The 23059-nt window shown below is 33.4% G+C and overlaps 2 protein-coding genes across 4 annotated transcripts; one reads left to right on the forward strand and one right to left on the reverse strand.

The window, feature by feature from the left end:
* The first annotated feature begins 5247 nt into the window (after nt 1–5247).
* LOC110700133 (DDT domain-containing protein DDB_G0282237-like) lies at nt 5248–13369 on the forward strand. 3 transcript variants are annotated; one of them, XM_021877621.1, is made up of 11 exons: nt 5248–5525; nt 6123–6336; nt 6452–6624; nt 9620–10041; nt 10156–10243; nt 10463–10794; nt 10939–11375; nt 11457–11538; nt 11833–11994; nt 12574–12662; nt 12849–13369. In XM_021877621.1, exons 2-11 carry the CDS (start codon nt 6224–6226, stop codon nt 13003–13005), a joined length of 2055 nt encoding a protein of 684 aa, XP_021733313.1. In that variant the 5' UTR covers nt 5248–5525; nt 6123–6223; the 3' UTR covers nt 13006–13369. The 3 variants fall into 3 exon arrangements, with proteins under 3 accessions (XP_021733313.1, XP_021733315.1, XP_021733314.1); XM_021877622.1 differs by lacking the exon at nt 5248–5525 and having other exon boundaries at nt 5547–6336; XM_021877623.1 differs by lacking the exons at nt 6123–6336; nt 6452–6624.
* A 752-nt stretch (nt 13370–14121) lies between these two features.
* On the reverse strand, nt 14122–22027 carry LOC110700134 (alcohol dehydrogenase-like). Its single transcript, XM_021877624.1, has 8 exons — nt 21591–22027; nt 20520–20655; nt 20285–20354; nt 20107–20200; nt 18221–18434; nt 17058–17199; nt 16109–16279; nt 14122–14675 (listed from the first exon to the last, which is right to left on the reverse strand). The coding sequence occupies exons 1-8, from the start codon at nt 21886–21888 to the stop codon at nt 14484–14486; spliced, it is 1317 nt and encodes a 438-aa protein (XP_021733316.1). The 5' UTR covers nt 21889–22027; the 3' UTR covers nt 14122–14483.
* Nucleotides 22028–23059: the final 1032 nt, after the last annotated feature.

The following is a 23059-nucleotide window of genomic DNA, read 5'->3' on the forward strand; positions in this document are numbered from 1 at the left end:
ATTGCAAGACAAATAACATATTTTTATAAAATAATTTTAGTTGTTTATTAATTATAGTATTTGACAATTATTTCTTTGTTTTCAATATATCAATATAAAATATAGCATGTTCATCAGTAGTTAGTCCATAGTTATTGAATGTACTTGAATCATAACATAAATAGACATATAACCACAGGGGAAAAACAAAAAAAATAAAAAAAAAAATAAAAAGAGAAAAAAAAAGATAAGGATAAGAGCAAAATTACTCAAAATCATACATTTCACAAGCAATCAAACTAATGTATTCATAGGTTATTAGGTTTTATGACAAACTATTATAAATAAATCTATACTATATATTAAAAGACGTTCCTAAGGAACGGTGCCACATGGCACTCTTCAAAGTATTTGCACGATGCCACATCACTATCCAAAGGTATATGCGCCATGTAAGCTTGCCACTTCATTTCACAAAATGAATTATGCTTTGAGCGAGAATCAAACCCGTAACCTCCAAAATATAAAGGTCATACATTTACCATCTCAACCAACTTTGATTAATGTCTTAAATTTCACATAATTAACATTATATATTCCTTTAATATATTAAGTAAATTAGAGGTTATATTTTTTATTTATTTTTCACAAGATTAGAAAATAAATACATATGAGGTAAAAAAAAAAATAACACCCGAGACAACGCCCGAACCACACACTAACTATACAAACAGTCAAACATAATTGTCAAATTAAAGAAGTACAAGCTAGCAACCCGGGGCATCGTCCGGGCCACAAACTAGTAGAAAACTAAAAAACAAAGAAAAAAGAATGAATCTTACTATTCAAAAATTCAAAAACAATTGCTCAAAGTAACAACCGGGGCCACGCACAAGTTAAATCTTAATATAGTGTTGTATTGTGTAGTGAAAGTTTTCTAAAGAAAATAATTTAAAACAAAGATAAAAACATTTAAAACTTCAAAATAAAGTAAAGATACAATTATGAAAATCTACAAAGTTTTTTTTTAGACAGGGTGGTATAGTCTCTTTTTTTTCTTTTGTGCATTAAAAGGATAATATTTTTTTTGGGAAAAAACATAATTTGGTTGAAATCATTCAAAGGGCTACAAAGAAGTTTACTTAAATATGATTTCAATCATAGTGAAAGTTATCTTGGAAAATGTCTAGAAAAAAACTAAGTTAACAACATAATGTTGAGCAATACTATATAGAGTATTGATAATGGATAATAAAAATTAACATATTCAAATCTTAAACTATAAGAGCAATATTATAGTTGAAACAATTACAAAATGAACAATACAATTAAATTAAATTCTAGTCAAATATAATACGAAGTAACTTTCTAAGAAAATGACTAAAAAAAAAAAAAAATATTCGAGGAAATTTTTTTTACAAAAATTAACACGTATCATTCTCGGTGTCTTATAATAATAATAATAATAATAATAATAATAATAATAATAATAATAATAATAATAATAACAACAATTACAATAACAACAATAATAACAATAATAAGATGATTTAAATTGAATTGATCATAAGATTGAGAATTGATCACCTAATTGAATTGAACTTAGTAGAATTTGAATTCTGAAGAGAAATAGAAGTCTAAAAGAATATCATGGCATTATAAGGCTTATTCGCAAATTAGATGACGCAGTGTATAGTGCTCACTGTGCATTAATGCGGTTCAAAAAACAAACCCAATAAACAAAATGATTGACTTCCCATTAAAGGTAATTTACAAGTCGGGCCAATTCGGGCTTTGGCCAAAAAAAATGTGGCTCATTTCAGGCCAAGACTTTTAGGTTGAGGTAGACCTAACTTTCGGCTGAAATATTGTGTCCAAACCCGCTTTTAGTTTGTAGGGCCAAAAATAAAAGGCTTTTCGGAAAAACTAGGTTGGGCCTAATTTTTAATAAAATAAAATTATAGGTTACCAAAACCTTTTTTTTTTTTTTGTCTTTTTCAGATGTTCAAATTAAAAAAAAAAAGAAAATATAATAAATAAGAAAACAGAAAAATGAGGTGGTTAAACACAAAAAAAAAAAAAGGCTTTTAAAGGGTTGTAAAATACAAAATTTCCTATGAAGTGAATATATTAATTTTTGAATAGTCATAATAAAAATAAATATTGTTAAAATCCACATTTTAAATTCACCTTTTGTGAAAACCATATTCTAAAAAAAGATGAATTAATATTTATTGTTGAAAAAGAGAAGCTAGCCATTTATTTGGCGTCGGCCCTGATAATGTTGTCTTAGATGAACCCCCCTCCCTAAAAAAAAAAAAAATACCCTGTCTCTTTCCTCTTTGTATTTTTTTCCCTCGTACTCCCTTTTCTTTATCTCTCTTCACCTCCATTCTTGTCTTCGACTTAATTGACCTTCCTTGTTTTTCTCTTTCTTTATCTCTTCTCACACTATATCTTATATTATATTCATCAATCTATCATTTAACAAAAATAAATCATTTGGACAATTTTTTTTTTACTCTTCATTAACCATATACCCAGCCACCAAAAATCTTGCATAAAATCAATAAAAAATATTCAAAATGTTTAACATTTAAATACCACAAAAAAAAAATCCCCTATTTTTAACACTAAAAAAGTTAATTAGATTTTATTAATATTACTAGTAGCATCCAAACATTCAATTTTCTAGGTTATAATTTGAAAATCTATAAATGGCGAACTATCAACCGCATAATCTTCATCATGTAGGGTCAAAAGTTTTTTTTTTTAGCAATTATCGATTTCGGGTAATAATACAGGTGGTGGAAGTGATCTGATGGTAATTGGATTGTAGGTGGCCAGTTAATGGCGGTAATGGGTCATCAATTTTTGTTGGGTTTAGGTTCAAGTGATGGATTTAATTTAGGTCATGAAGGTGTCAATGTTGAGCTTGGTATTAGTGGGTGCAATGTGGCTTGGGTTTGCCTTTATTTGGAACTCAATTTGGATCATGACAGATGATTTAGATGTCTTGGAGTAAGCAAGTGATTTAGATTACTTATCAGCATGTTAATGAAAATGAAGAAAATAAGGAAGGTTAAGAAACTCATGTAGTATGTTTGGATTAAAAGGGGGGGGGGGAGAGGAAGGAAAGGGAAGGGAAGGGAAGGAAGAATGACGAGTTTTCCTTCCAAATCTCTTTACTGTTGGAGTGATCAATTTCTTACAATTTAATCCTGCCATTTATCGCCCCTTCAATTCCTTCCTTCCTTATTTGTCATCCAAATGAATAATACTTCATCCCTTCATTTTCTTCAATCCAAATAAAACATTAGAGAACAAATCCGAGAGAATAAAAAAGAGGGAAAGAAATACAAAGGGGAAAGAGAAAGGAATTTATGGTAGTTCATTTCAGGTCACGTGACTACTACATGACTGGCTGGACAATGCTTGAATTTATGGTCAAATTCTCTTTTCCGTCGGAACAAGTAGTCAATTTCTCTGTCCTGATAGTAGTTAATATTAGATTTACTTTAATACTACAACATACTTTGTATTTGTTACTTCCTCTGTGTTTTAATTACACCATTTGGATTAAACTATTCACACACCTCTTCTATTTTATACGGACTACATAAGAAAAAAATATAGCAAAAAAGTATAGTTGTATTGAGTCTAGTTAGGTTCGCTACTAAAACCAAACTAAAGAATATTAATGTCTAAACTTTTGCTTTGGCAAACGTGAAAATCCAAATGGGTGCAATATGAAAAGCAGAAGAAATACATAACAAGATAGAATTGAGGCCTTTAGAGTTTTTAAGCTGAGCATACAAGTTGCACCTGCTATAGGCCAGGATTGGTATCAATAAACTCTACTATCACCTGTTTTAGGATGTAGCTAACTCATCGTTAGAGAAATCAGATTAAATTTGTGTCCCATAGTGAAAGATATGGTAAAACAAAACATTCATTTTATAACACAAGTGGAGCTCTTATATACAACTAGGTTAGTTCCCGTGCCATGCACGATAATTTTTGATAACTATTTTTAAATTAACAAAGAATTTTTCTAAAATATTATATGGAGTTTATGAATTTATTATAAAAGAGCCTATAATGTATTTAGTTATTATATATAAAAAAGCCTATTAGCCAGATAGCTATTTTTAAAACGCATTTGACAATATGTATATTTTTATATATTTAATTTCATCGACAAATTGGTACAATTTTCTTGTTGTTAACCATATGAATTTCTTAAAACATTGTACATTACACTCTGTAGTCCGTATGTATGTCACAAATTATGTTAAGAAGCTTCCCCCCCCCCCCCCTAAATTTATAGTTGTTACAATATTTATTTGTAGAATGATACAACAAATCTTCAATTTTAATTATTGTTTTGATATTTGAAATTCAAATTGCTTTCTTGGAGCTTTTTAACATATAATTAAATAAAAAATAAATAAAATTATTGTTGTAATAAGTAGTACATAACATTTTGACACAATTTATGTTAAAAATTTGATTTACTATTTATTTTTTTTACCTAAGTTTATATAGTTGTCAATGTATATATATATAATTTTTTTTCTTTTTTTTGGTGTTAAGAGAGCCACAAGGGCGAGTGATGAGAATCGATCCCAAGATCACCTACAATCGGGAGGGCAACTCTAACCACTTGAGCTATCTCTCACTCTCGTTAATGTATATATTATGGAAAAACATATCAAATCTTTTATTTATGTATTATTTTGCTATCTTTTTTTTATTTATGTATAAGATTTGTTTGCTAAAGATTTTTTTTTTTAAAATGACACGTGTCATTGTTGGTGTATGTTTTAGTATATAGTTATTATTATTATTATTATTAATTGATATAGTTATTAATTGATTGGTTTGAGGATAAAACCTTTCTTTGGACTTTTAAGTAAGTTTATCTCTATTGTGTTTCTCAGACTCCCCTCCAACCGTTATAACAACATAAAATCCAACTTACCCTTCTTAATATACACATCACTTCAATTTTTTCCATTTAATATTCAAACTTTGACAACATTTATTTTTGACTCTTTCATCATTTATTCATAATTTGACCACATGTATTACAAATAATATTTATGTAAAGAAATATGTCATTATGTTAATGAAGTATACATTATACACTACGTAAAAATTCAAAACAATGCATCCATTGTAAAACGAAAGTAGTACACCTTAAACCAATAACATGAAAAAAATAAAATTATAACTAAAATTATGTAAACAACATTATATTTATATTTATATTATTATTATAATAGAAAAAATTTGGTTCCTAGAATGAAGGAAAGAAAAAACAGAGTAGCGCGAGACACCTCCACCAAAACTCAAAAATATAAACTCACTATTCTCTCTACACTTCTCTTTCTATACTTCACCCCCACAAGAATCGCTCTCCTTCTTCTCTCCTTTCTCTCTCCTCTTTCTTCTTCCTTTATCTCTCTTTTTTTTTTTTTTTTTTTTTTTTTTTTTTTCCTTCTACATTTTCCCTGCAATTTACACCCAATTCCCAGAATTCTGTAAGTTTTTCTCCTCTTTTTTTTTGCATTTTTTTTCTGGGTTTTTCTCCTACTTAATTGCTTCTTTTACTTCTTTTTGTGGCGGGAACAATTTGTTCACTATGTTTTTATTTTTTTGTGTTATTATGTTTCAGATTACGTATTGGGTTTATGTTGTATTGTGATTTTGAATTTGTTTGTACAATTTTTATGTTGTATGCATGAAAGTATTGGATTTTTGTTCGTTTTTTGTTTCAATTGTTTGTGATTTTGTTTGGGTTAGTTCATGTTTTAGGGTTTTGAATAGATGATCGCTGCTTGTTTGTGTTGCATTGTTGATGTATAATGCCCAATTTATGCGTCTGATTGCTGAATATGTTTATGGGTATTGCATGATTTGTATCGTTTGTGGTTAATTTTGCTGGGTTCTTGTTGATTTTGTGAGGTACGCTTAGGGTTTTTGACTTTTTATTTTGCATGTAATGATACATTGTTTATTCGGGTTCGTTTTGATTCTGGGTTCGGACTGTTTTTGCGGTAGAACTTAGAAATATTGAGCTGACCATTGATAGTTAGTGGGATAGTTGTAAATTTATCAATTTTTTGGTTGTTCTGAAGGCATGCTAGGGTTTGCTTTTCGCCTCCATTGACGCATTGCTCGTGGGTGGGTGTGTCAAAGTGCTGGGCATCAATTGCTGACTTTTTGATTGAGTTGGACAATGCCGCTGCTCAAGAGGAAGCCATTCTCATTGTTGGAACCCCCCAGTGATTTACAGCCTCGAGAACTTGTCTTTCAAATTCGATTTACTAAAGAGATCTTTCGAGATTATCAGTATCCTCACATATGACCCTTTAAATTGAGTAAATGATTTATGTATTGCTTTTTTTTTTTTTTTTCTTATGTATTTGACCCCCCCCCCCTCTTTGGATTCCTTGATTCTAAATAGAGAATACTTGAAGCGGATAAATCTATATCGCCAACGAATATGGACATGTAAAGTAACTGGAAAGTCTAATTTTACATATGAGGAGGCTTTGGTCTCAGAGCAGCGTGCATCAGAGAAGGTTCAGCAGTTTCCTGAAGAGTTTATTGTTCCTACACTGCGAACTATTCAATATAGTGAGAGCTGCTACCTACATTATTTTATTGGTTACTTCCTTTAGCTGTGCTAAATTGATATCTGTTGATATATTTGCATATGCAAATATCATAAGCCATTGTTTTTGTAGTGCCTAGCCTTTTATCTAAATGCTGTTGCTAAGGAATCAGAAACTGCAGGCATATTCTTGAACTAATTGTTTATGGAGTTGCCTCTGCTTATTCTGCCCTGTAATTTCTGTCTTTTTCAACCTGTCCTTCAGTTTACCTGTTCTCTCTCTCATATATTTAACCACCCCCTTCTCCCGTTCTTGTAATGAAAGTCTTGTATTCTATTAGACAAAGTAATGCGGAAGGAAAGGTGTACAGAGGAGTGCATTGGGAAATTTGTTCCTGTAGATAGTGTTTCAGTGGTAAATATATACCATCTCTGACTTTGTGAATAGCGCTAGATGATATTGTCATCCAATCTTGGACCAAGTACTTGGCTATGCCTAGCTGAAATTGCGACCCTTGTTTGTAGCTTGGGTTGGCTGGGCTAGTCTTACCTACCTAGATAATTAAATTAGTGTAGACTACAGTAGTACTTTAGAAGGATGTATTACTCCATATACCCAAAGGATGAGGGTCTTGAATAGGTTTTAAAGAGGATTTACTACTGTACTCACCCTATATAATTCACTGTCCTGGAGAATAAGGTTCTGGACAATCTTTGAATCTAGTTAAGTGATTTAATGTGCTCAAAAGGCTTTCTTTTTCCTTGCCGCTGGAGCTGTTAAAGTAAGCTCAGTACAAGCATTGGCCTCTTGACTTTCTTAGTTATGCTTGTTAAGACTTTGTCTAAGATGAGGAGATTAATCAGATAATGGAGTGGTGACTATTTTGAGATATGGGATATATATGTGTTCATTTCTCTCAAGCAGCTTGTCTTTGATTTTGTTGTGGGTATATGAGTCACAAGCTGTGGAAAGTAACTCCAGATGAACTGTTTCAGTGACCCTCAAAGTTCTTTCTTCTTTTCTCATATTATATAGGATGGCTTGGTCAAGCACATATATGACTGGCTACATCCAATTCCTATGGGGAGGATATTTTTGAATAGTAACATGATGATCTGTTCATCAATGAGAAATCAGAGGCAATTCACACTGCTATGTTCTCCTCGACTTTATTTTGCTGACTTCTACTTAATATTGTCGAACTTAATTATTTCTGCTGATTTTACTCTAATAAAAATTGAGGAGAACATAGTCTCTCTCAGTTATTTATCGATTAGACTTGTATCATTATTGCTGATATTCATGCAATTAACATTTCTTTCTGACACTTTCTTTCATAGGCTTCAATAAGAATTTTTTATTACCTCCCATTACATATATCTTCTCCATCGCCTAAGCAAGACTTGGTTCATATAGTGAAATAGAGAAATCATAGCCTTCCATAGAAAAGATCTGCAATGGAACTTTATTAATTTAATTTATGGAGAAAATCGAATTGGGTTTAAGTCATCAATGGACCAAAATTTTATCAGGTTTTTTAGTTAACTATCTTTCAGTGGCTAGGAGTATTGACTGGAAAAATAGACTTTATTGTAGTTACTCCAATATGATCTGGAGTGTCATTAGATTACGTTTATTGGATGAACAGAGACATGTATTGTTTTCTGACTTATCCCTTAGGGTACAGGGGATAAGGAGATGTCACATTTAGTGACAACTTAGAATTCATGTAGAAATTTGTGGAAAGATAGATACAATGGCCTGGAAAGTTTGTGTATTTGACAGGCTACAATATATAAGAGGGTGTCACCTACAGTTCTTGTTCTAGCTCACCTGAAGGTGTGATGTATAGACGATTTGTGATGTCATGTTAGTGCTGGTTTGCTTGCAAATTAGTTAGCTTCAGCTTCTATTGGAGCATCTTGTTGTTGGTGATTTTCTCAAGTGCTTCATGCGCAAGGTACTAGTTGTGGATGTGTTTCCTTATATTATCATCTTTTGTTGAATTAAAGAGTCTCTCCTAAAGGAAGAGATTGATTGTAACACCTCTGTATTGAACATTATTCAGATTTCTTGGCCTATGTAGAATGTCCGGGCATCTGTTGTTATGTCAATTTTCTGTAATATTTTCTCTTCATTTTCAATATACAACCCTTTTTGTTGAGACATGTAGTTAGCTATGGACTCAGGGTCTGTAAGGGCATATTCTTTTTATTATTCTTACCTCTTACCTCCCTACTTCAATTCTTTCAGGCTTCTGGGTGATATCATGTTGGGTTATTTGTGTTTTCCTGACAAAGCCTCTTTGTTAATTAAAGGTGCTTCTTTTTCTTGTCATAATATCATGAAGTCCTTGTGATTTTGTCCTGCTACACTCCGGAAAAATCCAAGTCAGGGGGAGAAAGCTTAAGCATCATTCATGTACTTTTGCGTAATAGCTGAAAAGATTTCACACGGCAGCTGGTAGATTTCCTGCTTGGATGCTAATATGTGTGCTTAATGCAATGAGGTTGTTGCATTGAATCATTGATATCCCCTGGGGCTTCCTACCCCCCCCCCCCCCCCTCTTCTTTTTACATGACTGACATTCTTGAAAAACTCAAATTACTTTATGGTATTCTACTGTTCTATTTACAGAGTATTATGCTACTAGATTTTTTTTTTCCCAAAGATACTAGTAATAATGGAATTTGAAATGGGTTGAATATAGCCTGTTATGACTTATGAGTTTCATCTCTCCAATTGCATTTTGCCATGAGCCTGAAATTGTCTGTTGTCTTTCCTTTTGGATTGGGGACATTGTATTAATCAACACCCTGAGATGAATATGCATTGTACAACAATACAAAGCAGTCAGTGTGTGGTGTCTTCCCTAGATTGGAAAGGAATAAGGTCTTGAGGCGTGATATTGCTGTTGAGTTGTTTTATTCACCATACTTTATTTGCTCTTCCCAGCTACAAGTCTCTGGAAACTCTGCTGTTATACATGCTCAAGTAGTTATTCTTCTTTACTGCAGGTATGCTTCCGCTAAGCGATTTGGTCCGCAAAATCAAAGCAGAGCTGCAAGAAAGCCTGGTTGAGGGTGCAAAGTTGCAAGGGAAGAAGGATGGTTGTGTACATTCATGCAAGATAATCAAAGTTTTTGATGAGGAAGCAGGCAAAGGTCGTTATGAGGTGGCATGGCTTGATAATGATGACAAAATAAGTGGAACTGCTGTGGTAGGTGAAGAAGACTTTGTTCGTAAAAAACTTCCATTTGGGCGAGAGGTTCTAAAATCTTATATTAGGGAGTCTACATATCGGAGTCTTCCTTGGGTAATTCACAATAATTTGGCATCAAAGTATGGAATTCCTACTGATACACCCGAAGAATTAAAAGGCAAAATTTCTTTTTTGAATGGGTGCGTGATTAAGAACAAGAAGAGAAAGACTAGTAAGGTGAGAGAGTAACAACGGGCAACCCTCCCCACACACCCATCCTCCCTTTTCCTTGAATGTCTTTTGTTTGATGTGAGTTGTTAATGAACTTTTGTTTTCTTTGAAAATGATTAGGAACCCCAAGAAGGAAACGCTGGGAAACATAAAAAGAGCAAGATACAAACAGAGAATGGATTGCTCCGAGACAATGATCTGGAGAATGGTGGGTAACAGTGGATATAAAGCCATATTGTTCCTGTGGTACTTGGTTGCTCCATTAGGAGTTTTCATTTATTTTGTGGTTTGGTGCTGTTATAAATTTTAGGTAGATGGGTACATCTAGTAAAGACACTTCATGCTTCACTTGCATTTTTCACTATTCATGCTGAATATATCATTGTTTACAAGTTAACTATATCAATTGTCATTGCTGAAAATACAGGGGATGAATCCATCAAGTATCCAATTGATGACCAGCTTGTGGAGCCTGGTGCTGATGATCCAATTTTCACTGACCGTCCTACTCCATCAAGAGACTTCACCATTCAAATGGATTCTGTTGGAGATCTTTTATTAGTTTGGGATTTTTGTTCATCTTTTAGTAGGCTGCTCTACTTGTGGCCATTCTCTTTTGAAGATTTTGAAAAGGCAATATGCCACAAAGACAGCAATCTTACTCTTGTTGTGGAAACCCATGCAAGTCTTCTTCGCTTGCTTATGAATGACGAAGGACTATATTATATAGTGATCCAGCGTAAGAAGCGTAAACCAAAGGTCAAACATTAATCCTGCTTCTCTTAAAAGCATCTTTCCTCTATAATTAATTGGCATAATGCCTTTTTGTCCATATCGAGTAATTTGCATTTCAGGGATATCATATTTTGTTACTCATCATTTTTTTTATATTAATATTTTCAGATTACTCTAATTACATGGACAGAATATTTGTGTGATTTTCTTGAAATGATTGACATTTCTGAATTATCCACTCATATACCAACCATAAAACGTGGCCATTATGGGCTGCTAGAGCCTCCTATCAAATTGAGAATCTTGAAGGAATTAGTTGACCAAGCCATTGCCACTGATCTAGTGAGGGCGAAGATAGATGAGCGGCTCGAAGAACGACAGACACTTGCTGCTTCGAAAAGAGGTGAAGCATTAGAGGAAGGTAAGAAGAAGAGGGAGGCAAAAGAACGTCTAAAGGCTGTTTCTGAAGCCAATGGCATTGTGCTGGAGCAAAATTCAGGTACTGTTGAAGAAGTCTCATGTGTAGCAGGGAGTAATGGTGCTGGTTTAGAGAATGGACATGTTGCTGAATTGTCTTCTGAACAGAAAGACGTGTCTCAGAATGGGTTTGTCTCTTTTTTCTTATCAATGAAACATTCATGTAAAACTGGATGTATGTCTTGTGACATCTTCTGGGTTTATTGTAGTGAGAGTGGCCATAAAAACAGCGGACTGAGGGAAAAAACAAAGAAGCTATTGGAAGATCTGGAGAAGAGCAAAGACGAAAGGGTTTGTGTTTTTCTTTGTTTCTTTATCTTTAAAAAGTGCGTAGTGGGGACTGCCATATGGGCCTGCTCTCATAAGACCCTCCCCTAGAATCGAACTTCTACTACTGGGGCCAGTGATAATAGTCTAAATCACGATCTGTTTGCTTTGTTCTATATCTGTATGATGTTTGTGGTTGTCACTGTATGTTTAATATGAATGCATGGAAACCAGAATGTATGTGCTAGAGTTAAAAGAGCCTTTTTTTTTTTTTGGGTGTTACACTTAACTGATAATGTATCTCTGCTTTTACCTCAGAAAGATTTTCTTGAAAAGGAAATGGAGAAACGAGTTATTCGGACAAACTCCTTGGGCAAGGATAGAGATTATAACAGATATTGGTTTTTCCGGCGTGATGGGCGAGTATTTGTTGAGAGTTCTGACTCAAAGCAGTGGGGCTACTATTGCTGTAAAGAAGAGGTAATTTAAGTTTCTTACTTCATCCAAGAGTTTAAATTTCCCAATTAAACATTACTGTGAACCTCCTAAGGCACTTGTTGACTTGTTTTCTGTTCCTAGAACGTGGAGACTCATAGGTTGTGTTATTCATAAATATTTATGTTTGAAATACTACCTCCTTTTCATAATTGGAGTATAAGAAACACTTTTTGTAGGTTGAACTTTGACTGATAATTGCTCTCAAATATATATTAGTAAAAGTTATAAAAATTGTACCCTTGGATTTTGTGCAATGGATACACTTCCATGTTATCTTGCGAGAGAAATTAAGAGTCAAATTTGATCTTGAAAAATAGGGGTGCCAAGAAATTATGAAACGGAGGGAGTTTCTGTTTAGTGGGTATTAGAGAGAGAGAGAGAGAGAGAGCAAGCATGGCATACTTTTCTCAGCATTATTTATGGATATTGTTTCGGAACATCAAACTTGATCAATGTATTAAATATTTTAGAATGCATTTATCTAGGAGGATTTTGTTGCAAAGTTTGAGGAGTTTGCTGTTAGTCTATGTTCTACTGATGTAATTTTATGTTAATCCACAGCTTGATGCATTGATGGGTTCCTTGAATCCAAAGGGGGAGAGAGAAAGGGCTCTCAAAAAGCAGCTTGACAAGTATTATTCTAGAATAAGGTGAGTGATAAGTGATATCCATACAATCGTAATTGATCGACCTTTCCATGTGTTGTCCCCAAGCAGGTGGTAAACCTGCTTTGTTTGTGCAGTCACATCACATGCTAGCTATATTTAAGTGACTGTTGTGTCCTAGGTCTGGTTGTCTAAATTTCTATACTTTTTATCTAACAAAATTTCTTGCAGCAAGGAGTTGCAGAAGAGATCCAAAGACATTGCCCGGAGAACTGCAATTGAAGATGCAATTCTTAGAAGGTCCACTAGGGTGCGAGCTCCTCCCAAGGATAATCCTTCTTTGGCATTCCTGCAGTATTCCAATAAGTGGAAAGTTTTGATGGGATAGAGTTAGGGGGTGTACTACGTATACGTTTAAGCTAAACCCTCCTATCTAATTCAATAGATCACCCAGTGCTGCTTCTAATTTTGCACTGTTATGGACATGTAAAATTTGTTGATTCGGATTAAGGTGCTTCGTAGTTAATTTCATTGGAGGAAATATAATCAAGTTAGAGCTTTAGGACTTAGAGACCTCCCTATTTTTGAAAGACCCGCAAGGGTAGGTTCCGTGGGTATAGTAGTAGACTTCCTACCATGAGAGCATCAGTTTTTGTAAATGACTACGCCCATGATTCTTAATTAGAATTGACAATTATAGTGCATGTCAGATGTTCATAGCTATAAATATATTTGGTGCGAAATCTTTTGTACTTGGTGTTGACATAAAGGCACTTGACTAATGAAAAAACAAAGTTCAGGACAAAACAAAAGAAATTTAAGATTTCATTTCTCATGGCCTCATGGGGAAATTTTGCTAAAAGATGATGATTTAATCACAATTGTATAAATTTGCGAATTGTGATAGTTTGACAATAGTCTGGCTTTTCAACTGTCCCATAATAATAAGCACAACTTAAATGTGCACTTATTTTGTGGGCAAGTAAGGACTTACCAGTACAATATAACTTAATCTTCTTGTGATTAAAGCTCTTTAAGACCAAAATGGTCAAGTTAAGTTGCTATTGTTGATGATCTATATTCGGTTGTAGCTGGTAAGGGGCGCAAAATTCTGATGGGTTTGAAGGGTATCAAATTCTTCGGCGCCCATTGAGGATGGGTTGGTCCTCACTCCAACTCTCAAAGGTTTTTGAGGAACTCCCTTAAGTTGTGTGACTTGTGTAATTGTGTGCATCTTTTTGCCCATTTGTATATCGCGGCCAAACTAAGTGACCATGGGCAGGGAATTTTAGGGTCTTATTAAATAATATAAATCGTTAACTTCAAGCCTGAAAGCATTTTAGCACAAACAATCCCCTGAAAAGATTTTACAGCTAAAAAGGTTTTAGGAACATATCACACTTGTAAACCACCCAATTTACAACAATGTAGAACAAGTTATAATGCAGGTATCACTCTGCGATTAATGTATCCCATCAACTAAATTTACCACTGAAATTGAACGTACATGAAACTAGAGCCATGCCATTCACCAACCAATTTTATACTAACATTTGAGATACCCTGAATCCATTTCAAGAGCCATTACAAGCTAATACTTCATAAAATTAGTGTATCAAGCGCAGAAGGTTAAATTTTATTTTTATTTGTTGTTTGTTATCAGCAAACACTAAAGCTAAAAGACGAAAGAAGCTGATGAGGGTCTACAGCGACCCTATTCTTCCAGCAAGCAGTTGCTTCATGCGCTTGTTAAGATTCTAAGTAATTCACAGACATCTCTTTGATACATTCAGAATATACATGAAATTAGCTTCACAAACATCTTTTTATTTTTATTCTTTATTAATTTGACATCCACCCAGAGCTTCAAGTAATACTGATGACAGCACGACCAATGATGCTGCCCTGACTGAGATCTTTGTATGCCTTGTCTGCCTCCTCAAAGTTGTATATTTTTGAAACAGCTGAGCTGAGATTAAAGGCGCCTGTTTCTGCCAATTTGACTATCTTGGGTAGGTCCTGTCTAGCTCTAGCTCCATATGAACCAATAACTTTCACCTGTAGCTCAATATATAGAAATCAAGATGTATCAGCTACATAATTCACGGTAAAACTAGATGAATAGAAAAACTTCATATTTAAGTTGTGTGCAATACTACAAGGGTTGCTGGTTTAACCCTCTTGGGCTTGAGTTTAGGTTTGAAATACATTGTCTGGCCACTATAGTATTGCAGTTGGGGTATTGAATATTGATCAAGATGTTCAAAGTGGGGTGTGTTAGGTGAAGATTTTATAATGGTTTTCTGACAACCATAATAACCTTTTAATCTCAACTATCCATTATACGGAGTATAGTATATTTTCAATTTAACCATTTATTAATTTTCATTTTGTAAAAAATAAACAAAATACCCATCTTTTTTACTTGAGTAAAATTAACCATGGTGAATGCATTTGGGGAAATCCTACAAATAATAGCATGTTTGATAAGTGGTAAAAAATGGAGGTAATTGGAATGGAAGTTGTAACAGATGTTAATGATAATAAGTTAACAATTATTGGGAAGATAAGTCCTACAAATACCCTCTAGGTATTATTATGGTGGGATTAATAGCATGTTTGATAAGTGGTGAAAAATGCCCATTCCAAAGTAAATGGTAACTCATCCCAAATCATCTTTTACTTTTCGGCAACTTCTCATTTCCATCCATTACTAATCCGGGGAGGGGTGGGGGGAAATTGCGCCACGGTTTTAAATCTCAAATGCAATCATGATCACGGTACATCCGCAAAACCACTTTCGCATGCGATGCATGCAGTTCGCACCTACTTAAGCATGATAAATTTAGGGGAAAAAATAAACCTTTTGCAATGTGGTCATAGTTCGGTGATGTGGTCAATATTTAATATCATGGATTGCGACTATGGACATCAGGTTGTTACTTTGTTTGCAAAATTACATTTAGATTCACATTACCACTATTCAATACCGGCTATCAAAGGGGCTGTAAGGGATTTTTAATACTCATCCCAATCCCCAAAATTAATCCTGAGTCCCTTAAACAAACAAGGAAAATGCTCTTTTTGGGATTAGTATCCTATCTCCACCCTTTCTCTCTCTAAACAAAGCCCTGTATGGATATGATGGGAAGAAGGCAATATAATTTGGAGTTGTCGTGGAGATGGGGTGGCAGGGGAGTAGGCCGGGTTATATTTTCTTATTTTCTTTTCAATATAATTATTTCTATTGGCTGATCGATAAAACATACCCAAAATATATCACCTTTGGCCAACTATATGCTTACAGTAGATGAAGCACATATACATTTGTATATGTACTGCGGTGCTCAATCTCCTCATTTCAGAATTTCAATTTATTTATGCTTTTAGCCAATTTTCTTATTCCATTAATAGACAAACAGCAATAACTTCCAAACTAGCATGTTACACAAAACAATTTGTTAAACTACCAGATTAAATGTGCAACACACCTGTCTACGAACAAGACGATTTATATCAATCTCTCCTCTAGCCCTGGAATCTGCAAGACCAATCATGACAGCTTTTCCTCCATCACGAACACTTTGTGTGCACTGTTGGAAAGTTTGTGGTTTTCCCAGAGCCTCAATGGCAATGTCAACACCAGCTCCCCCAGTTATTTCCTGCACAGACAATTGGAAAACAGGTTCAGCGTAATAATCAAATAACCTTATCGTGAAATGCATGAAAACATTAGCACATTGATAATGAAATGAAAAGCTTTACATTCCTGTCAAAAAAAAAACAGAGAGAGAAAAGCTTTACATTAAATTTAATTTGACAGCATCTTAAGGCCGAAGTGAGAAAACAAGAGGATATACTAACACTTAAAATAATGCATATAGAACAAAATAACATGTGGACAAGAATAAAGTGTCCGAAAATTATCTGAGAAACGCCAACAGAACATTCAGAACTGAGTAGTTGTCAAGGGTCCCAGTAAGAATGTCCAAAATCACAGAAAATCAAATGCTTCGTATTTATGAATAAAATAATGCCAAAAAAACTCAACCAGCTTTATTTGATCACAAGACATCCATTGGAGCAACCATCATGAAAATTCTTAATCAGATGATAACTTTTTTGGCATAAACAGGAGGAAGTAGGATTAAGGTCATCATACTTTAAGAGTACGATGAATGTACAAACAGAATACAAACTGAGCATAGCTCACAGCCATAATCAAGAACCCATCTCAAAGAGAATTTGCAGGTCAACAATGTATAATGAAGAACAATATACTTCGGTATTTTTAATTGTGTCGTAGTCTAAAGCAGATCTGAATCTATAATGTAAAATGATAAAACCCAGTCTCAAATATGAAGACTTATGTGCACATGTAAACAAGTAGTCTCAAAGGCATATAAATTCATAAGCTAACAGAAGGAGTAAGTACATCACTTTAATTTTTTCAACTGCATCTTCTTTCAGAGCATTAACTGTGTGGGTGGCACCAACATCCTTAGCTTTCATGAGCTTTTCATCACTAATATCCACAGCAATGGTGGCAGAAGCACCAAAAGCACGGGCTATCTGCAAACAGCTGAGACATGCATCTATTGTCATATAATCCCATTCATCCAAAGTTGATCAGCAAAAAGATTAGTCAATAATTAAAATATAACAAAGTTGGTTATATTACAAGTGACTTACACTATGCATATACAATGAACTTCATTCTCAAGAATGAGAAGTCTAACAATTAACAAGAGCTTCTGAATCATAAATATGTTCTAGTGCAAGCATATTTAAATCTACCACAATAAGGTGGATCTGCCCTGCTACAATGGAGGAGCATTTTCAAGTGAAGTATGCAACTCTTGGGACTTAGAAGAACTATGGAGGAGAAGAACAATCCCTGGATAAATGCAGTCTTTTGATGTCTACAAATACACTATTGATGTGTGGAAGTAACTAAGTGAGTGGTTTTTTTTCTTCTTTACGCACAAATCAGCTAAGTTCTACATAGGAGTCGGTAAGGGAATTACACTTTATTTCATTACCGGCAACTAAATATTCTCGGAGTTGTAGATTTCACCCCTTCCCTTTTAACATAAGAATTTTTATTTAAAAGAAATTATCCTTCTGTGCATAGCTAGTTAGTATTGCTTTAGGGCACGGAGACTATGGGGGAAGAAAAGTGTCAGAAAATAAGGTGGGTAAGTGTGGGCCCCACTTTTGTGAAAATAGTATTGAGAAAAATTACTAACGAAAGGTTGTATGTTAACTTAGCACTAAGACACACCAAGATGATACCCCATATGTGAATAGTTTAATAGGTTGAATTGTCCCACGCATTTGCTCTCCTACAAATAAACCAGATAAATAGCAGTTTTACAGTAACCATGCAAGCAACTAAGTACCCATTCAGACTTACAGTAACCATGCAAGCAACCAAGATTTTAGAATCAAGTCGGCCAGGCCAGTTCAAGAACAAGAGAGACACTATTGAAGATGACGATCTTATAGATGAACCTAATTGTATGAAACCAAGAAATCCAGCATACAAAATATAACTACTCCTTAGCGACAAACTGCACTAAACGAAAATTTCTGACTCATACCTGGAGCCAACGCCTCCAATACCAATCACAGCAACAGAATCCCCACCACGCATTTCAGCAGCATGAACCATAGCACCATAAGCAGTGAATACTGCACAGCCTAAAATTGCTGACTCGGTATATGGCAATGTGTCCGGCAGCACAGTTACGCCATGAACTGGAATTACACAGTATTCTGCAAGGCCTCCCATGCTGTACATGTACACTGGTTTCCCTGCAAAGGTTGACACCTTAAATAATCAGTCACATGCAGATTGTTGAGTAGAAACTTAAGTTATGCATCTGCAGTGGGAGATGAAACTTGCTAAGAGACTTAACAAGTTCATACTCGCAATAAGGAGCACTCTGTTTTAAATTACTACGTAAATAAAAGTAAGGGTATTTTAGTTATTTAGGAAACCAATCCACGTAAGAGTTGACTTAGGTATATTAGAGATACCTAACTCAGTGAGCTCCCATGGATGCTGAATCCAATTGCTAACCTCATGACAAGAAACTAATAATGGGTTTCAAGCTTCTAACATTTCAGGTGAGCAAGAGGTTATCGTAGAGTAAAGGAGGTATTGCATGTTGCATATCTAATAAGCTGTGAGATCAGACAGTGCTTGACATCATGGGTACTTATTCTCAAAGGGGAAGACTATATGGAAATTGTTTGCCAACTTATCAATATGGCAATTTGGCAGAAAATAACAGATAATGTCTCTTTTCATAAAATATATGCATGTCAACATAAAGAAAATAAAAATTGCATAGAATGGGGCCTACCAAAAATCAAGTATGGTGAACCAAAAAGAAATTCAACAGACACACTAAAGAGCACCCTATGAGGAGTGCATTACTTTATCCCATAAAGAGGCTGGAAAAATTTCCGGACCAAGAAAATTCTACCAGTGCTCTCCAACTAAGCGCTCACACAATTCACCTTCCAAACCTCAATGTTTTGTATTAGTAGATAACCCAAAATAATAAATGAGAAGCACATTGCCTTACCAAAGTTAAAAGTCTCTGTAAAGAAAAGTTGCTGCCTACAATGCACAAAAAAAAAGAAAAAAAAAAAAGAAATGATTCTGTCTCCTCACTAGAATGAGATAAACTGCATATGTGAGAACATAATGCCCTGTTTGGCCTCCAAACTCTCAAATTCTCACTATTAGTAAATTTTCTTAAGCTAGCAACCCAGAAAATACTTTCACCCACTTCAGAAATCAGAACCTTAGTCTTCCAAACATAGGTAGAACGAGAGATTCAAAATTTGGAGTTGTTTCAATGTAGTTAAAATTTAAAAGGAAAGACAACTATCCTATCATCTATCTTGGAAAATCTGAAAATAAACAGATTCAATGCTTCACAGTTACTCCGTAATAAGCTCTCCTAACTCCTAGTAATGACTCATAGATGTCCCTCCTAATTACTCCCTACATTTCGTAATAATCGCAACACTTTCTTTTTACATCTTTTTCATAATAATTGCAACACTTATGTGTTTGGTAAGAACCTACTACTATTTTATTATATCTCTCTCCTACCAACCCCACTCACTCTACTTTTTTTTTTTTTTTATTATTATTTTTTTAATTATTTCTCTATCCTACGAAATATATTTATATTTTTTAAAAAAATTCCCTACCCCATAATTATCCTAAAAATTTGTGCAATGTCTAGTGTTGCAATTATTACGAAATAGAGGGAGTAAATATTTGAGCAAAAAAAAAAAATAAAAGAAAAAATAAAAAAAAATTGCTACAAATATCACCCATAAACAGCATTGAGGATTTTTTTTTGAAAAAAAATGGAAGTTGGCAGTAAACATTAAACTCTTGTTAAAACATAGAAGCTTGAAGTAAAATGATACTGTAATGTTTGGTAACGATGACACTACTCACCATTGCTTCTAAGGAATAGCCGTGTTTCACCATCGTAAAGAGTTCCTTTTGCTCGATTATATGCAAAGAAATCCTCACAGAGATCATCTTGCCCCTATTTTGCATAAAAATATGTAAGTAGCAAAACATACAATTAAAAGAAAGTTTTTGAAAAAAACAACAACAACATTGTATCTACCTTTGAACAAAAGGAACAGTTACCACAAGGCATGATAAAAGCTCCAACAACATGTGATCCAATAGGACATCTGCGAAATTAAGTATTGCTCGCAGCTATTGTCAAGTCTATACATAAGAAATCACACATTATGCATCGCACCATGGATTCTATCATATAGCATATTGAAAAAATACTCATAATTTGAAAATTAAAATAACATATCAGTAAGAAGTTAAGAACATGGCTAATCAACCTTTGCATAATTCTGCTATCGGTAAGAGGACCATGTTCTACAATTTCACCCGTGATCTCATGGCCAAGAATGCAAGGGCTGGCAAATGGAAGTTCACCTTTTATCACATGAAGATCAGAGTGGCATACTCCACATGCTGCACACAGTAATGTCAGAACAAGTCCATTAATTTCTCTTCACTCAACCTTACCAAGCCTTTAAAAATACAAATTATATACCCCTTCCTCCTATCACATACAAGCATAGCTAGATACATAATAATATCAGATACTTCGTTATAATCCTAATTAACTTTTACAGTACTAGGATGGCTAATGCACGCCGCACACCATAGCTAGTCACGTTCAAGATGCTCTTTCGGCTTTACCTTATGTCACAAAGTTAGGTGTTGACAACAATAATGAGGGAAAACATGTAAACAAATATTTGTAGAGGTATTAATGTCCGCACACTATTAATAAGAGTTTGCTTGAACTTTTTAAAAGGTAAGTATTTGAGATGTAGTTTCTATCTTTGACAGTAATGTTTTCTTGTTGTAAATAATTAATGATAATACAAATAACTTCGCAAAGTTTGATTAGACCCAAAAAAATCAAACGAAGGTCACAGTAAAATGTATTTACTTTTCATTAAGTTGATTTTGGGACGAATATGGAGCAATAATTAACAGTTGCAAAATAAAAAACGCTACAACACCTATTTCGAAGAACTGGCTCATTAAAAACACATTTCAGAAGCCTTTTCTTAGTTTTCTCAAACACAAATCATACATTTCTTGATATATGCATCATTTCTATTTACCTTCACTCTATTTTTTATTATTTTATTATTATTTTTATTTTTTGGAAAATTCATAGAAAAAAGCTAAAATCAAAGACCATCAAATCACAAACACAAACAAGTAAGATTTAAAATAACAAATAAATAAATAATTACCCATTGCATGTAATTTTCTTAATTCATTTATGCTGAAATTCATACAACAAAAATAATCTAAAAATGAAATTAGATGAAATGACAAAAACCCAACAAAATAAAATAATAAAAAAAGAAGTATAGAAAATTAAATACCCTTGGTTTTAACGAGAATTTCATTAGCTTTAGGACGAGGCATTTGAAAATCTTCAATAACAAGAGGTTGATCTGGTTTCGTAAACATGACGCCTCTCATGAACGAAGCTCCAGCACCACTCACATTATAAGACGACGAAGAAAACGAAGCAGAAGAAGGAGGAGAAATCATTTGCGATGAAGAACAAGAGCTTGAAGAATGATGATTAATGGAAGTATTAGTGAAAATTGATCTACAAATTAGAGATGGGTTTGAAATCATTCTTTTGATGATTGATTTGCGGGTAATTAACGCCATTGAAATTGGGAATTAAAAATTTGCGGTTGAATTAGGGTTTGAATTGGGATTAATTTGAAGATTTTTGATGAATGATAATGGTGGTAAGAGAGATAAAGAGTTGGTAAGAAGAAGGTTGATAAAAAAATAGAGTAGAGTAAGTGATATTATATAATTATGAAATTATATTTATATTAAAAGTTTAGGATGAGGATTGAATTGATGATTGTACTATGATTAAGACATATTTTATTTTCTGACAAGGTGGGTTATACTGTTATAGCTTCTAAGTTCCAACCAACTAGTCGGGAGCTCGGGACTACAGTTAAAGCAACTAGATACTTTGACTGATAACCCTATGCAAATTCTAGATTAAGACGAACTTTTATTAAGTTATTAGATTAGTCTCGTGCGATGTATGATATAAACAAATAAATTGTCTAAATTTGTTTATTTTTCATACCAAAATTTAAAAAAAAAAATCAAAACAAAAATACATCAAATATTAATAAACAAATTAGAGCTCACAGAAAAATTGAATAATGAAAAGGGTACTTGAAGATGAAAAATCAAATTAGAATTTTTAGAGAGAATAGACCGTTCTTCGGAAATTGATAATAATAATAATAATAATAATAATAATAATAATAATAATTATTATTATTATTATTATTATTATTATTATTATTATTATAAATAATCAAAATTTAATAAAAAAAATAAAAATCTTAATGTGATGACATCATTTATAGTTTTGGAGGTAAACTTTTTAATGACAACATGTCATGTATTTAATTTTAGGATAGGATGATATCAGTGATTGCAATTTTAGTATTAGTTATAAATTGTAAAAGGGTTAAAGTTACTCTAAAATTATTTAAAGTTACTACTACAAAAGTTAGCATTTTCCTTATATAAATATTACCATTTAAAAACACTTATAATGTATTAGATTAATTATATTAGTCTTCACAGCATGAATCTGTAAACACAAATTTTAAACATGTAAAATATAGACTCAAAATAAAAAGTGTTAATTTTATTAATTTGATAATTTCTGGGTACAATTTCTAATTTGATCCTCTGATTCAATCTCCAATTTGACTTTGATGTAATTAATTAACAGACTGACCTTGAATTCTTAATTGAGGGCCGACGAGGCTTGATCTTTATCGAAGATATTTGATGCAGA

Source organism: Chenopodium quinoa, unplaced genomic scaffold (assembly GCF_001683475.1).
Source record: "Chenopodium quinoa cultivar QQ74 unplaced genomic scaffold, ASM168347v1, whole genome shotgun sequence".
NCBI lineage: Eukaryota > Viridiplantae > Streptophyta > Magnoliopsida > Caryophyllales > Amaranthaceae > Chenopodium > Chenopodium quinoa.

What these genes read in the sequence shown, in the direction of transcription:
- LOC110700133 (XM_021877621.1), top strand. Translation starts at nt 6,224, where the DNA reads ATGCCGCTGCTCAAGAGGAAGCCATTCTCATTGTTGGAACCCCCCAGT. An exon ending in ACTGCGAACTATTCAATATA is followed by an intron (nt 6,625 to 9,619) that starts GTGAGAGCTGCT and finishes TCTTTACTGCAG; the next exon opens with GTATGCTTCCGCTAAGCGAT. An exon ending in AGAAGAGAAAGACTAGTAAG is followed by an intron (nt 10,042 to 10,155) that starts GTGAGAGAGTAA and finishes GAAAATGATTAG; the next exon opens with GAACCCCAAGAAGGAAACGC.
- LOC110700134 (XM_021877624.1), bottom strand. Translation starts at nt 21,888, where the DNA reads ATGGCGTTAATTACCCGCAAATCAATCATCAAAAGAATGATTTCAAAC. An exon ending in AATTCTCGTTAAAACCAAGG is followed by an intron (nt 20,656 to 21,590) that starts GTATTTAATTTT and finishes TACTGTGTGCAG; the next exon opens with CATGTGGAGTATGCCACTCT. An exon ending in ACTGTTCCTTTTGTTCAAAG is followed by an intron (nt 20,201 to 20,284) that starts GTAGATACAATG and finishes TATGCAAAATAG; the next exon opens with GGGCAAGATGATCTCTGTGA.